Source organism: Agelaius tricolor, unplaced genomic scaffold (genome assembly GCF_023055355.1).
Source record: "Agelaius tricolor isolate 1412-34295 unplaced genomic scaffold, bAgeTri1.0.p SCAF_14, whole genome shotgun sequence".
Lineage (NCBI taxonomy): Eukaryota > Metazoa > Chordata > Aves > Passeriformes > Icteridae > Agelaius > Agelaius tricolor.
In genome coordinates, this window is record NW_027269274.1 from 4,855,654 (window position 1) to 4,872,195 (window position 16,542).

General features: G+C 46.0%; 1 protein-coding gene across 2 annotated transcripts in view; it reads left to right on the forward strand.

Moving 5' to 3' along the window:
- The window catches only part of FRMD4B (FERM domain containing 4B), a 126,339-nt gene that overhangs the window by 96,342 nt on the left and 13,455 nt on the right, over positions 1-16,542 (forward strand). For both annotated transcript variants that reach the window (XM_071439362.1, XM_071439361.1), the window contains exons 8-14: positions 2,522-2,605; positions 3,789-3,854; positions 4,909-4,966; positions 5,855-5,941; positions 15,198-15,274; positions 15,679-15,817; positions 16,305-16,446. In XM_071439362.1, coding sequence (XP_071295463.1) covers positions 2,522-2,605; positions 3,789-3,854; positions 4,909-4,966; positions 5,855-5,941; positions 15,198-15,274; positions 15,679-15,817; positions 16,305-16,446 — 653 coding nt within the window. The remainder of the gene's footprint in view (positions 1-2,521; positions 2,606-3,788; positions 3,855-4,908; positions 4,967-5,854; positions 5,942-15,197; positions 15,275-15,678; positions 15,818-16,304; positions 16,447-16,542) is intronic.

The window sequence follows — 16,542 nt, forward strand, 5'->3', positions numbered from 1 at the left end:
GATCACTGCATGTCCCAGCTCAGAGCCCACAGGCCCTGCTCGGAGGCTGCTTTGCTGGCTGGCCCTCAAAATTTAAATTCGGTGGTAGACATTTTCATACTGATGAGCTGCTACTCATCACTCAGGCTTAACTAGCACCCTTGTTTTGGCATTGATGAGGATAAAGTTGCTACTTAGCCAGATTTAGAGAGGCAGGGGGTCCAAAAACCAAACCAGAGGGGTGAGGAGCCCAAACAGGAAGGGGAGTAGTGCTGTTGGAGGCTGCAAATGTTGCAGAAGGTGGCATTTCAGAGCATGGGAGATGCATCTGCCAGGATTTGTGGCATTTCTGCAGACTCTCAGTGGTGGGGAGGCTCCTGGCCCTGTAGAGGTTGGGGAAGGAGAGTTTGGCACCTCTCCACCCATGTGTAGTGGTGACAGCTGGGTGTCAGCTGTCCCCTGCTCTACCAGAGCTCAGCCCTGGCTTCCCAGCATCAGCCTCCTTATTGCCTCAGCCCTTAAAACCAGATTACTAAATAAGGGTTTAATGACCACCCATTGAACCTCTGATTATGAATACGAGGCTGAGAATCTACATTTACAGAAACAGCCCTTTTGTTTGGTAAAAATGAGCTGTTTTGTTAGTACTTCCTTCCAAAACCTCTCCTGCTTTGCTGTAGTTCCCTGCCAACTCTGCCTGCTAGAGCAGCCATTGCAGAGATAAATCAGGTTTAAAAATAGGAGGAAAATTGTGGTTTAATTATCAATTATCCTGTGAGTCTGTGACTGAAGTTGGACAGGACCTTGGAGGGCCAAGCCGTTCAGCTTTAAGAGGGTGTTCAGGCTATGTTGTATTTTTTTTGTTGTTGTTTTTTTGTTTTGGGGTTTTTTGGGTTGTGTGGTTTTTTTGGTGTGTGTGTGTTTTTCAGTTTGTTTTTTTTTTTGATTGGTTGGTTTTGGGGTTTTTTGTGCGTATGTGGTTTTTTTGGGTTTTTTTTGGGTTTTTTGGTTTTGGGTTTTTTTTTGTTTTGTTTTTTGTTGTTGTTGTTGTTTTTTGTTTCGTTTTTTTTTTTTTTATTCTTTGCTTTGGTTTCTGAGGCCTCAGAAGAGTCTGCTCTGTGTCTGCATTTCCATTTCCAACAAACCCCTGGTAATCTACCTTCCCTCTGCAAGCTGAGATGTCCTGCAGCCTTTTGATCCCATCAAAATAGGCCTGCAAGGGGTGAATAAAACTCAGCCTTTGTGAGCATTGGCTGTATTTGAGCGCTGGAAGGAGAGATCCTGATTTTCTACCCAGCTGTCCCTGTTTGTGGCACTTGGGTGCTGGCCAGCTTGCAAAGAAAAATGGATATTCCTGGCAGAAGAGTGCAGCAAGCAGCACTCCTCGGTGCTAATTGACCCTTTCTTGGCAGCTTCATCAAAGACGTGGAAGAATAAATAGGCTGTTGATTGAACTGTTTCCTTGTCCCCAGAGGTGGTCCCCCTTACTCAGGGCTGAGGCTCATTGTCAGGGCTGGGGAAGAGCCTTGCAGAGCCACTAGCCTGTGCTCCCAAGGAACAAAAAACCAAAACAAAGCAACCTTTCATCTGCTGGTGTTCCATGTGGCATCTGGGAGATGGAGTCATGGAGGGAGGGTTGCTGTGTCCTCCATGTGCAGAGCTCCATCCTCAGTGCCCATGGCAGAGGGGGACATAGCTCTGGTGAAAACTCTGACAGTTCAGTCTGGTGAGAAGAGAGGTTGGGAGCAGAAAAAAAACACCTTCAAGGAAAGCCTGGGCAAAGTTGAGGCAGATGCTGATGGACGTGACTGGTGCATTCTTTGCATAGAAAAGTCGTGTTGGTGCTTGCTGGTGCTGAAGGCATGCAGAAATCCTGCCCAGATGGGGTGTGCAGGTTTCAGCTGATTAACTAATGGACCATGTGAGGAGAAAATATGAACCATTTTACTGATGCCTGTAAATACGTTTTAAAATATTCTGCCGGGGTTTTGTTGTGACAAATTGCATTCACATACTTCAGCCCCCCCCGTATTCATTTCAGGTTGGGCCTAGAGTTCAGAATATTTGAACTTTCTGTACAATGGGCAGTCCAGGAGAACTATTTTCACTGGAAATATTTGAAAGTGTATGAACTGAAACTCTTTGTTTTGAATCAGATCACTGTTAAACTTCTGTGATTTAACAAATGCCACCCTGCTTCATGAATTGTTGAAGACAGAGCAAAACTTAGCACTGCAAGCCTTACTTTTGGGCTTTCCTACAGCTGTTTCATGGCTCATTCTGCACTCAGCAAATAGAATGAGGGTGTGCAGAATAAATATTGATATGGTGGTGGCCTGAGCATCACGTGTGTGTATAATGAGCATGACACCATATCCATCACTGTCATGTGAGAGGACATCTAGAGTTACGTTGCTATGACAGCCTGACATGGGGCAGCACTCCACGTTTGTGAGCAGCAAATACAGCCCTTCCTTCTGCCCAGACTAATGAGTCCATCTCTGATTCACTAGCACTGACTGGGCCATTTTTGCTTTTTCAGTGATGAGAACGCTAGAAAAGACTTGAAGACACTGCCTGTCTTTCCTACCAAGACACTGCAGGAGCATCCATCACTTGCCTACTGGTGAGCTGTTTAATTTAAAATGTAAATCATTGCTGTGAGTGATAACAAGAAGATCACTTTTAAGCAGTTTGCAAACTCCTCTAAAAGTTTTCAGCCCAGGACATGGAGCTGATTGCTCATGTTCAAGCATTTCCAGTTTTTAGAAGATTATAAATTATGCAAGATCTGATGCAAATTCCTCCTTGAAAGTTTGCTCAAATTAAATGGCTGTGTCAGAAACTGCTGGATCAGAGTTTGTGGGGACCCTGCAATAGAAGGAGCAGAGGTCTGAACTCCAGCCAGGCCTGGGTTTGCAGAGAGCACCTCAGTCTCATCTGTCACACAGTGGAGCCTTTGTGGTGGGCTGACCTTTGCTGGCTGCCAGCTGCCCACCCAGCTCCTCTCAACAGGACAGGGGAAGAAAATAATCTAGAAAGGCTGGAAAGAGGAAGGCAGTTCCAATTCTGGGGCTTGAGTTTGCTGTAAAAGGAACACAGCGTTTAGGATGAATCAGTGATATTGTTTCCTTGGAATTTATGCCCTTTGTGCAAATTCAACCTCCTCATTTGTTTTGGTTTTTTAGGCTTGATGTGTACGTGATGGATTTTCAAGTATACCATGCTTGCTTATTATTTGTTTGTTTCTGAATGAACACTGCTGGGTTTTTCTTTGCTTTCAAGTGTCTGACACAGAAATGCATATTTTATTTCACATTCCTCCGAAACAAAATGTTGAAATATGTAACAGGAAAAATGCAAGAAGGTCATTGCTGACAAATGTGTGGTTTTCTTCACCTATGAAATGTCAGGGGGAGAAAATAGACGGGAATGAAAACAGCTCTGGTTGAACTTCTTCTGTCTTACATATGGAGCATTAACCAGCCTTTGAAGTCTGGGTCCTTTAGAACATTAAGATGAATTTACACAATTAGCACCATTCTTCTGCAGCAGCATCTGCAGCAGAACAGGCTGATCTGAAATGGTTGGTTAATGGGTCTGGAAGGCAGAATGTGATGGAGGGGATCAGCCAGGCAGCTCCACACTGCCTAATGAAGGGTGGGAAAGAAATCTGCAAGAACCAGAATGTAAACTAGAGCAAGAAACATGCATGGGGACCCTTCTCTGCATGCTGAGCAGGTGTCTGAGCTTCGACACATGAACGAAGTCACTGAGCCTCTAAATTGGGTTTTGTGCTTGGTTTGCAGTGAGGACAGAGTAATTGAGCATTATACACAAATTAAAGGTCTGACCAGAGGACAAGCCATTGTTCAGTGAGTATGACACTTGTTAATTTGTGAAGATGATATTTTTACTTTTCTCCTGTTCTTTTTTGGTTGAGAAGTGGCAAGGCAGACTCTTTAGGTCATTATTGCCTGAAAATGATGTCGTTTGTATCTGTCAGATTCTCTTTTTATTGAGTTACGTGGCAAAGTGGAATTATTTGAAGTCTCACATTTCACAGGCTTGCAGTTCAGCATTTGTGTAGACATTTGGGTACCTCAAATACAAAAGAAATTATTTGGATCTTACTTTATTGGAAGATTCTTCTACATACCTTGCTTGACATCAATTAATTTTCACTCCAAACTCTTAAGGGTACATATTACCCTAAGTCCTCTAAAAATTCTGACATGTTCAGAATTTGGCTTTCAAAACATCAAGGTCTTCCAAGCTGCCCACTGAGCCTGTGGAATTGTATTTTTCATTTACCATTAATATTTAGTGTTCTTCCTACAAGCAGATGCAGTAGGATGTGTTATGAGATGTTTGAGATGATGGCCATGACTGCACAGTGCAGACTCCTTGCACTTTTTCTCATGTACCTCAATGCCTGTAAATCTGTCTCAATAATTTGTGGTCCTTTTTCAGTAGAAACAAGGGAAAAATGGTCTGTTCAGTGGTTTTATGAATTGCCTCATGAAACAGTTGTACAATGGCATAAACATATTCATTTGGAGCCTGTCCTTTGTAACCAGAACTTCATAATGGAATAATTATAGGCAGGTCTTTACTGCCAACATTTCCCAAAAGGCTCACATGTTCAGTTCAGAATTTTTGCTTTCACTTCTATGACCTTCTGATAAAAGATTGAATTTTCTGTTGTATGAGAAATTTTCCTTTTGCTTTAGCTGGGCCAAAATACCCCATCTTTCCCCAAGCCAAGATGCTAAGTTTTTTCTGAAAATATGGGCCTTCAGCTATTAAGGCCTTCAAAATATGCAGATGATAAATGACGTGTCCTGGATGTATGTGTGAAAAAAATATGTTAATAGATATTACTTCCTCCAGAGAAAATAATCTGATATGCTATAAATCTGTCTGCAGGTACATGAAAGTGGTAGAAGCTTTGCCAACATATGGAGTTCATTACTATGGAGTAAAGGTCAGTAACTGACTACAGATAATGTGATTGCTGAGCTTATTATGAGGGATTGCATTCCTGAAGGAGCAGTTGCATGATTCAGTGCCCTTCTATCAGTATGGAACCCCACATTTTTCAACCTCTGTAATTTTTCCCCGTTCAATGTACTTTAAAAATTGTTTCCAGACAGCAGAAAGGAATCTTTGTAAAACCTTTATGTAATCCTATCAGGAGCTAAATTCCTATCATCTTAATTAAACTGGATATCACTTCTAGACTTGAAGCAGTTAACAGTTTCCCCAGAGACATTAATCAAGATTAGAAAAATAGAACGTGGAAAAGACTCCTCCTAAGTGGCAGGTGATTAGTGGTGCGTGCTTGGAGTGGGGAAATGCTGAGAAATACTTTTGGAGAGTGATGGAAATACACCATTTATTCCCACTTGTAGAGCAGAGCCGGGGCCAAAGTGCTTTGTGCAGAAGAGCTCAGCAGAGATGATGTCTCCTTACTTTTGAGTCATGGCCATGACTGTGGTACCTGAGAAGCTGATGTTTTGTGCTGGTGTCTCCTGTGGCTGTCCATGCCTGAATTTAGTGGTAGTAGCAGTCAGTGGCCACAGTTTTTTTCTGTCCCCTGTCCTTCCCCTTCACAGCCACTCCTCCAGTGACACCCCGTTGTTTGAGCAGCACTCTTGCTTTTCTGCCCACATTGCACAGCCACCACCTGGGTTTGTGCCTCTGGGAGAAAGTTTCCACCTTCACCCCAGCAATCCACTTCACCTCAATTTGTTTGCCAGAAAATCCTTGTTCTGTACCTACTTGTGCTTGTTACAGAGTGAAAAGGGCTCTAATCTTGGAATTGCCTCATTCTTAAGTAGCTCTTGGTTGACGTAGACGTCCCATTTTTCAGGATAAACAAGGAATCCCGTGGTGGCTTGGAATAAGTTACAAAGGAATCGGCCAGTACGACTTACAAGACAAAGTGAAGCCCAGAAAAGTAAGTTCTTTTGCATCTGATTTTTTTTGTGGGGGGAACATGGTATGGTGTTGCATGTCAGGATATTCTCTTTTGAGCTGTTGCTTATTAGACTGGTGGGCAAAAGACCAAAGGCTGGAGGCAGAAGGAGATTTCTGCTGGCACTGAGGCAGTAAATCTCTCCCTCTCCTAGATAGTGGAAACTCCCTTTGGGAGCTTTGGCTCGTGTGTCTTGAGTTTGGTGGTCTCAGGATGGGGATTTTGGCAGCCCCCAGGGATAACTACAGAAATATGAAGCAGTTGTGTTTCTGCAAGGCCTTGTACTCTGGCAGTGTTTTCACTTCACTTTTGTAGTTGGGCTTCTTTTTGTGCATGAAACATAAAAGGTTCCACTGATAACAGGCAGAATATGAGAGGAACCGTGTGAAATTGAAGGCTTGTTGAAGTGTGTGCTTCCATAAATTCTAAGGGGAAATTGAGAATAAATGCCAAGTACTGGAGTTGATTCTTCTCCTTCTCCAACCCACTGTTTCCCAGCATGTCTTTACTGAAACATGTAAGCCATGAGAGGATGGGGACCTGGGAGTTTGCTGTTCTTTCCCCAGGAATGATCTGGGCAGGAGTTCACATGAAGTTGCGCTCCCTGCCAGGGAATTTTTACATTTGCAAAATGATATTGTTTGGTGTATTGGTGCCAAAAAGCACAGCTTAACAAAACTTCCTTGTTAAAGAGTAATCCCCCCCTTCAAGCTTCCAACTTGATCTTCCCTTTTTCCAGAGCGGGCTATGACTTGGTTTCTTTTGGTGTACTTATGTACCTGTGTGTCCAAGGGTGAGCTCTCATGTCCTTCATTCACTTTGTTTAGTAAAATACAGAGTTTTATCCCAGGTGTCTCTTCCCATGCCTGCACTAAAAGACACAGGAGGAACCCTTTGTAAATCAAGTCAACTTGATGAAGCTATTGAATGTCAAAGGAGGAGAGCATCAAGGAGGTCCTCATGCCCTTAAGCACTTCCCTGATTTTAGGCAACATCTATAAGATTTTCCAGCCAGGAAAAGTTAATTCTGCAGCCAAGATGTCCAGCTGTGACCAGCAATGCTCTCCAAGAAAATGGAGCCTGCCTGGCTGAAAGCATTGCTTCGCCAAGCATTTTTTATGCTTGTGGGATTTCAGTTTACAACATCAACCAGGCAGATTAAGAAAATTTTTTAAGGTCAGCAGGGCCCAGATACCAAGTCACACCCTGCTACAGTTAGTTACAAGGCATTGCCTTTGAATGCAGCGGGAGTTGTGTTTAAGAAAAATAAAATAAAAACCAGAGGTCATCTCTGCAGTGGATGCATTACAATGGAAATGAGAATAGTTGTTGGCTTCACTGAAATTATAATTATGCAACAGAGGATAGAGATTTAAAAGGGAAGGTGAGAGAGAGGAGCCGAAATGCAGGTGGAAGGTTTAATTACAGAAAGCTCATTGAAACTGTGGGGATGGATATTGCTGTAGTGTCCTTAAGTATTTTCCTGGTGTCAGTGCAAAGGGGCAAAAATGATGCAAGCCACAGCTTGTCCTGAGCCATGATTGCCTTTAACAAGTGGGTAAATATGCAAACAGTTTGTTTATATGAAAAATGTTTGAGGATTTGAAATACAAAGAGCACTTTGGGTAAGTGATTGGAATCAGATCACTTCTGGGAGGAAAAGCAGACATCAGGTCTAGAGGGGCACCCACACCCAGACTTGGGTTTGGAGTTAAAATGCTGAGATACTGCTGCTTATTTCAGTGTAGCTACAGCCCTGCTGCCTGTGATGCAGCGTGCAGAAATTCCTTTTAATCAGTGTTGTTGTTTGTTCATGTTTATGAATGTATCAGAATTTATTTCAGAGAGAGAAGAGTATGGACAGCTTGCCTGAATCTCCCAGGAGTCTCTCTGGAGCAGCAGGCAGGAGGAGAATAGGCATGTGAACTATTCTTGTCTTTTGGAGTAGCAGTGCTAGTTTTGCTGGATTTAGCAGAATTTTCTTGCTTTGCTTTTGGGAATGGAGCCAAACTCACAACTGCCGTGTGCTGGTGTTATCCAGCTGTTTATACCATGGATCAAAAGCTGCTGTTGTGTTTATCCCCAGCCATCTGGGAAAGAGCATCCTCATTGTGCTCCACTTCTCCAGTTGGTGATGTTTAAATATACATGCAGCTGATAGATAAATAGAGAATAATAAGATGGAAAGGCTGAGTCCAAGTCTAATGAAAACCAAGTTGGCCTTCCTGAATTTTAAAGCCACAAGTGATCTCTGAGTGTGCAAACCTCTCTGACACTGGTTGTGGCAGGAAAGCTGCAGCATTTTGGATGGGAGGCTTTTAACAGGAATTGGTGCCTGTGCTGCAGTGAATTCACAGCAGGGGGATTGATTCTGCTCCCTGTCTTTTCTGCAGTGCTGTCAGATGTGTTTGCTTCACCACAGAATCACAGGCATCTTGCAAGAGCCAAGTCCATATTTAGAATAAAATTTTACTATTAATAATAGAAATAAAATCTACATTGGTTGCACCCATTAATGGAGGATCAGTTAAATGCAAAGAAATATAACCACCCTCTTAAAAAAAGTGAAATCTTTTGGCTTTATCCAAGTAGGTCTTCAGGCAAAAACACCTAAATCTGAGCCTTGGAGCGCAGTGGTTTTCCCAAGATTTTGTTATTGGATCAACACCAGTGCATGGAGTCCAAGGCTGAGAGCTCCTCACAGGAAGGAACTTGCAGGAGAGGCCTGGGTGAAGCAATCTCCAGATCCCTATCAGCCAGCCCTGCCAGGGCCGAGGGGAGCCCAGTGTGTGACTCGGGGCTGGACCTGAGGAACCTGCCCTGGCTGTCTGTCTGTCTGTCTGTGCAGGGCTGGCTGGGGAGGTTTGGCTCCAGCTATTAATATTTTGCTGCTTGACCTGAGCTGGTTTGGACAAGGGAGTTTTGTTGCTCCAAGTCACTCCTGGGAGCTTGAGTTGCTCCAGGAGCAGTTTCTAGAAAAGCCCAAGTGTTCCCCATCACCCAGGAGTGCCAGCTGAGGCACTGAGGGAAGCACTGTGCTCCAGCTCTGTAAAAGACTGAAAAGGGAGAATTATTTTCTGTGTCATTTATGAAAATTGTCTTTGTAGATAAAAGCTGTGGCTCCACACTGGCTGGAGGTTATACTGAGCTCACTTGATGATCATCCTGAAGTCTCACAGGGCATTAAAACAGGCTGGATTTGGCAACCCTTGTTCAGATTTGAGCTCAGACCTGGGATTAGCTCTGCAGTCCTGCTGCTTTGCAAACATATTCTCTTTCAGTTGCAGTTAATGTTGAGAGTCACCTCCTGCTTGGAGAAGTGCCTCTGCTTGCTGTGAGGTGGCATGCCAAGATCCTGTCCCCAGCATCCTCTGAATCAATTAGGAAAAGTATAAAACAGGTCCCAGGACTTTGTTTGTCATTTCAAGCCAGAATAGATCTCCCTTTATCTCTGCCCCATTCTTCTCACTGGTGAGATAAACAATGTAAGTCTTGTTAATGGAGGGTGTATTGAGGCATGAGTTGAGTTTATTCTGCGTTCAGCCAATATGTGAGGATCCTCTGAGGGCTGGAGAAGGCAGCTTGCTGGCTCTTGGACTTGTTCTCCCACTTCATTGTGTTTCTGTGGGCGACTCCCTCGTGATAAATTAACTCTGTTATCTGAAGAGAAGAACTAATCTTGCTGTGGTATTGTTTCAAATGTCCAAGAATATAATTTCTACTGCTTGATGTCTTGACTGCATTGTGTTCTCAGAAGTGTTTTTGTTAGCACATACTCGTTTTGAAATGGGGAATGTTGAACACAGGATGGTGTGGGCTGGAAGGAACCTGAAAGATCATCTCATTTCCATCCCCCTGCCATGGCAGGGACACCTTCAACTATCCCAGGTGCTCCAAGCCCCATCCAGCCTGGCCTTGGGCACTCCCAGGGATCCAGGAATGGCCACAGCTTCTCTGGGCACGTTGTGCCAGTGCCTCATCACCTTCACAATATCCCTGGCTGGATTTAATACTTTCAGGGCTTTAGCTTTCCAAAACAGACCCCTGGCTGCTCAGACAATTTCTCTGTACTTCTCCCACTCTCTTTGGGGGTCTTTGTTCATCCTGGCAAGCATCCTGACACTTTCCCATTACTTTCTCTGTGTTGGGATGCATTGCTCTTGAGCTGTGAGGAGGAGCTATTATGATACTTCTTTCTTTAGTCAACATATGCTAAGAGTTGATGCTGAAGGTTTTCCCTTGCAGAACATTTACTTCATGTGAATTTGCTGTCCTGCTTTGCTGAATAGTTCAGAACACAGCAGCATTGGAACAGCCTTCTCAGCAGGCTGCTCTAATTAGGCAGAGATTTCTTTTATGGTGTTTATTTCTCACCAAGCCATTGATTTATATAGAAGATACTAAGCTCACATAATTACTTAAAAAAAAACCACAGCGTTTTTATGAGGCTGCTCTGAAATTCACATCTTTCCAGATGTGCAAAAAGTTGCTTGAACATCACCTGCTGCAAAACACAAATGTTTTGGGGTATTTTGATGTTGAGACATCTCTCAGTCTTATGATGCCAGTGCTAGTGAGGACCAGGCACAAAAGCATCATAAAGTATTAAAAAAAATACATGACTGAAAAGGTTTTTAGAGGACTGGTTTAATATTTAAGGGATGAAGGATGCCTGCAGGTGAGCTCTGCCGAGTTATGCTGGCACAGGTGGGAGCTGTCTGCCTCCTTCCCTCAGAAGTTGCTGCAGGTGGGGCAGTTTGGCTCTGCTGCCATCTCCTCAGGTGCCTCCCTCCACGGGCAGGCACAGCAGCAGTGAAACACAGGATTCCAGCTGAGGGCAGGGTGCCAGACAGCTGAGTGCAGCGAGGGGCTGAAAGGCAGCCTGCTCCCAGCACTGCTGCCAGGGTGGTAATTTCCCTCATCGGGTGGGGTGCATTCCTGTGGGCAGAAATCTTTTATGTTTCCTTGCTCTGAATTGCCAGATTTGTCTGCAGATTGCTGTTCCCAGCCAGTTCCTGAGGTGCTGGTTGCTGGGCCTCCTTGCAGGCACTGCACGTACCACGAGGTGCTTCGGAAGTGCTTCCCGAGGGAAAGGCTGCTGCAAACACCGTGGCATGGCTTGCACTTCATGCTGACCTTAACCTAGGACCTCTTGGGTGGAAAGCCTGAGATTTGGGTCATTTAGCTCTTGGTCAGAATTTGTCACTAACCTTGGGAACAGTTCTGGCACAGTGGGCTGGGGCAGCAGCTTGTGGCCACACAACCCGTGTGCTGAGCTGCTCTCCACATTTACACCTTGTTGCAAAAAGAAACTGTGTAAAAAAAATACTAAAATATTGTTTTTTCAACAAAATCCATCAGGCTCACAGCAATACCGAGCCAGGAGCCTGAGCAGCTCTCCTGCCTGTCTCTTTGGGCAGGGTCTCTGCCAGCTCCTGCCTGCAATCCTGACAGGGCCGTTTTTCTGAGCCAGTTTGCTCCTGCTCCCCCCAGGCCGGGACAAACCTGCATTTTATTCAAAACTAGATGCAAGATCAGCCAGGTGAAAAACCAGCTGCTGCTTTTAAGGTGTTTCAGCACTCAGCCATGTCTTCTTGGGCTGCCTTAGACTATTATGGTTCTTTTTGTGCAGGAAGGACAGTGATTCCTTTTTCGGTGCTCCCTGGTATCTGCAATTGAATCACAGCAGAAATACAGGGAAGCCTAAACTCGTGGGCTGGAAAAGCAGCAGCTGGGTGGTAGGAGTCTGGCTGGTGCACAGAGGTGCCTGGGTAATGAGATGTGATCAGAGCTGCACCTCCGCCTTCTACAAAAAAAAAAAAAAAAAAATCAGAAAAACAACCTTGACCAGGCCAAGTTCTACTCAGAGTCAGACAGGCAGCCCCTGGGATGCTCAGTAGTTTTCAGGAGCATTTAAGGATCTGACAACCTACATGGATGGGGAAGGCTATTAAGAAAACATTAATTAGCTCAGGTGGACTTAATCATCTGGTTAAAGGGAACATACATTGCAAAACTTCCACAAAAACATTTTAATTATTCCTAATTGTTCTTCCAGCCCTCAAAAACCAGTTCCAGATTTCCAGATTTTTTTTTACCACTCTTTTGTCTTTAAATATGCATTTAGTTTAGGTAAGATTGAAATTAGGAATTATTTAGGAGCATGTCTGTACAGGATAGAGAGTATGTGAAGGGAGCAGGATATCTCTAGAGCACTGATGGTTTCCTGAGTGTTGCCTTTTGACCACGAGTTAGAAAAATTTCAGTTGAAGAGAGTTTATTACTTTATTGCTTTGTCCTTGTTTGTACTGAGTCCGTTTTTTCCCTCTTGCCTTCATGAATCCAAGTGTGTTAGGCAGGAAGGTATAATACTTTCATTCAGGATTATTTTTATTTGCATCTGTATAAATATTACTGGCTCACAACTTACTCTGAGGCCGTTCATTTAATCACCAGCCTTTTTTTACAAGGACCTGAGTTAGGAGGGTTTGTCAGATGAGGTGGTAGCTAAGGAGCTTATATTGTTCTTAAGTGAGATAGTCTGAGGAGAGGGCACTTTTTCAGTGCTCAAGAGCACAGATGTGTCTTGGGTACAATTCCCATCTCTGGGATGGGAGCAGCAGAGGGGGGAGCTGCAGTTATCCCAGGCTTTGTGCAAGGAGGCAGAGATGTCTCAGTGCTGAATGTACCCAGCAGTGAATGCTTGGGGCGCCCGTCAGCTCCTTTTGGGCTGGGATGGATCTCACAGGGTGGGGAGGAAATGGAGCAAAGCTCTACCCACATCCTGAGGCAGTTCCATGCAGGTTTTCTTAAAAATGCAAACGCCTCTTTTATTGTTTGCTTTTTTTTTTCCTTCTTTTCTCGGCACTGGAAGTGATCCCGGTGTCGGATTTGCACAGACCCCGTGTCCCTCTGTCCCTCTGCCAGGGCAGGAGGCTGCTCCAGTTGCTGGGGCTGCTGCATTTTGCCGTCCTGCCAAACAGACCCTCCTCACCTTGGGACAGGTGCTCCGTTTTCCCGCAACCCTTAGGAATACCGAGCACATCCGGAGAGGGAAAACCCCAAAGGAAGTGATAAAGGGGACGGGGAATCATCCCCCGCCACGATAAGAGGCGCAGCGAGGCAGTTTTTTCTCCAGAGGTCATGTCTGAAGCACGCCCATGGTTTTTACGAGCGTGGGAGCGGGCGGCCGGGATGATGCTGCCGGTCGAACCTGCTGCTGCCTCTGGGGGTGAGTCAGGGCTGCCGGGGCCGGGACACGGCACGGCGGGGACCCGGGGCAGCCCCCACGGCCCTGGCCCCCCCAGGCACCCGGGGGGGGCTGCCAGGGGTGCAGCCCCTCGCTGGAATCCTCCCCGTTCGCTCGCTCGCGGTCGGGTTTTCCCTGGATGTGGGGAGCGGGGCGTGGGCGGCGCGGCACGGAGCGGCGCGGCACGGGTGGGTGGTGATGTCAGGCGTGTGTCAGCGCTGGGAGGAGAGGCTGCCACGGCACAGCGGCGGGACGGAGCGACAGACAGAGGGACAGCACGGCTGTGCCCTGCCCATGCCAGCCCTGACACTGCCCGGCGGGGCCGGGGAGCGGGGATCGGGATCGGGGCTGCGGGCAGGTGAGTGCGGGACGCGGGAGCAGCCGGGGCTGTGCCGGGGTCCCGGCTGGGATCGATCGCTGCTGGAGCACCCACGGGCACCTATTGCTCAATGTCCCGACACTGCCTGGGTTGGCTCCTTTCGCGTTTTTGTAAATGTATTTATTTTCAAAGTTCATGCGGAGTTTTAAAGAGGCGTTTCTGATAGCGGAGTGGCTGGGCAGGAGGGCTGTGAGGCAAACATAAACTTATTTAAGCAGCAGAGGGAAACTTCCACAATTGTCGAGAAAATAATTTATTAATTCTAGTAAATTGCATTTCCACTTGGCTTCACTTTTTCTGTGGCAGGTTCTAATAGGCAGTTGTAGTCCTAGGAAAGTTTTAATTAAACAGAGGCAGAGGCTGCTGAAAGAGCCACTTTTCCCCTGAAACACAAATGTGCTGGGCTATGTTTCATTGTGTTAGAAATGTTTCAGATGCATCACAGCCTGATACGTAATTTTTTACAAAACCTGAAGTATTTCTGTACCAGGAGGTAGCATGGAATGTCAAGTTTTGGCAAGGCCAGCGGGAATGTTGTGTGTCCTGGGGATTTCTGGTGTGGTGGCTGCACCCTTGGAGGCTTTGGAAAAGCTCCGGTGGGGGAAGGAGGGAGTTGCTGTGAGGGCCTGGGTGCCTTGGCTGGATCCCTGGTGTCCAGGGCTGATCTCTCACTGAACCCTGTCTATCCCTGCCCAGCTGGGTGGAAGCACCCCCAGGATCTCGGTGTGGGCTGCAGCTCTGCGAGCAGCTGATGTAAACCCCATCTTGCTGCTGCACCTGTGTGGCCCATCATGGTCAGGGGGACATCCCTGGGGACGTGCCATGTACATCCAGGCACTCTGGCACTGCTGGAGAAGAGGGCAGGGGGTGGTGCTGCCCAAACCTGTGAGGCTGGGCTGGGAAGATGCAGCCCCCAGTGGCTCCATCCCCAGGGGGATCAGCAGGGCTGGTGCTGCTGCAGCGAAAGGAGAGCGAATTCAGATGAAATTCTGATCCCACGGCTGCAGCTGCCAAGCCCCAACTGACTTTGATCTCTTCTCCCAGCTGGCACTTTGCAGGAAATATGTGGGTTTCTAGCAAGAGGATGTGCTGGGGGTGGCTTCCTCCTGTAGCTGCTGTTGTTCTGTACATGCTGTACCTCTGCTCCAAAATGTCACGCTGGATGTCTCACACAGTGTCTTCAGAATAAAAAAATTTTGGTTTTTCCAAGCTGCTGCCATTCCCTGGGGATGTTCTGACTAGGGAAGTAGACCATAGTTGTCTATACAATTACTTTGTAAAGAGATTTTTGCGTTTAATCAGAGAGAAAATTACTTTAGCTGCCCTGCCAAGATCTCTGGGAACTTCTAGCAGTGAAATTAAATGTGCTATTGATGGAGGCACATGTTGTCACTGGCAGAATCCTCAATTTGCAACACATTGTCTGTAAGAGTGTGAAATTACTGAGGGGGCATCCTATACTTATGTTCTTCTTTTAATTGATGTTACGAATGTAGTTATTGCTCAGTCCATGCCACAGGAATTGTAATTTGCTGAAATGATATCACCTTGGAGTGAGAGGTTTGGAGATTTAGTGACCACGTTGTGCTTCTCTCTCCCAATTCCCCCAGCTATTTCAATGGAAACAGCTGGAAAATCTGTATTTCCGTGAGAAGAAGTTTGCTGTGGAGGTGCACGATCCCCGCAGGTGAGGCTGAGGAGGTTCTGCCATCGGGCTTCATCTTTGCCCACAGTGGGAGCTCATCATCACCTCTTGGTGGATGGGGTGGGAGGTGCCTCAGAGCTGACCCCTGAGTTTACTCTGGGCTTTGGGACTGGTCCTGATCCAGCGTTTGGTGGGGCAGACTGGGGCTGTCACAGCTCTGGGTGTCCTCTCAGATTCCTCTGGGTCCATTCAGGGAGTTCTTGGAGCAGGGGGAGGACTGTTTGTCATGGCCAAATCTGCAGCAGCACTGCGTGATGGGATGAAGGAAATCTGAGTTTTTGCATCCCTAAAATAAAGACTGAGCCTCACCTGGTTAAGAGAGAGGCATTGTGGACTTTAAACCTCAAAGACCTGTCTCGAAATTGCATTTCTTTTCACCTCCTCAGAATTTCAGTGTCAAGAAGGACCTTTGGTCAGAGTGGGCTGGTTGTGCAGACCTGGTATGCAAACACTTCCCTGATCAAGTCCATCTGGGTGATGGCAATCAGTCAGCACCAGTTTTACTTGGACAGGAAGCAAAGCAAAGTAAGTTATGAGGCATTTTACTGCAAGCATGGGTTTCAACACCTTTCAGCATGTGTTTTTCCACAGATGAACTACTCTCCAGAGAAAAACTATGAATTGTTTTTGTCAGCTTTTTGAGCAGTCTCCTAGTGGTGGTATTGGTATTCAATCCATTTTAGCCTGCCTGCAGTTAAGGCCTATGGCAGTGTAATCATGGAAGAGGGAATTCCCATGTCTGGGTGTCTAATCTGCCTTTTCTTTTGTCTCCTTTCCTATGTTTGTTTTGAAAGCTGCAGAGATTTTGAGCTGGGAGATGGTTCAGGTTTTGGGGGAGAGGGGAAGGGAATGCCAAACAGCCCTTAAATACCACAAGCACCTGTGTGATGCTGTTGCTTTAGCCCTTAATTTTGTGGGAGATGATGTGTGAAATGTCATCTTCTGTGATGTGCTCTGAAGTTAATTAGAGGTAACTCAATGAGGCTGTTGGGTTTTTTTTTAACTCCTTCAGGCAAAAATTCCATCAGCCAGAAGTTTGGATGATATCGCCATGGATCTGACAGAGATGGGAACTCCAAAAGTGTCAAAGCTGGTGACCTTGGAGGCCAAGAACCAGCTTATTATGGCCAGCAATGGCAGTTTGATCTCATCAGGTAATACTGCACATAAATGTGAAGTAACCAGGTTTAATGGGGCTTGTTTGGTAAAAGGGAAATGAGACTACCAGACAATTAAAATGGCCTTTACCC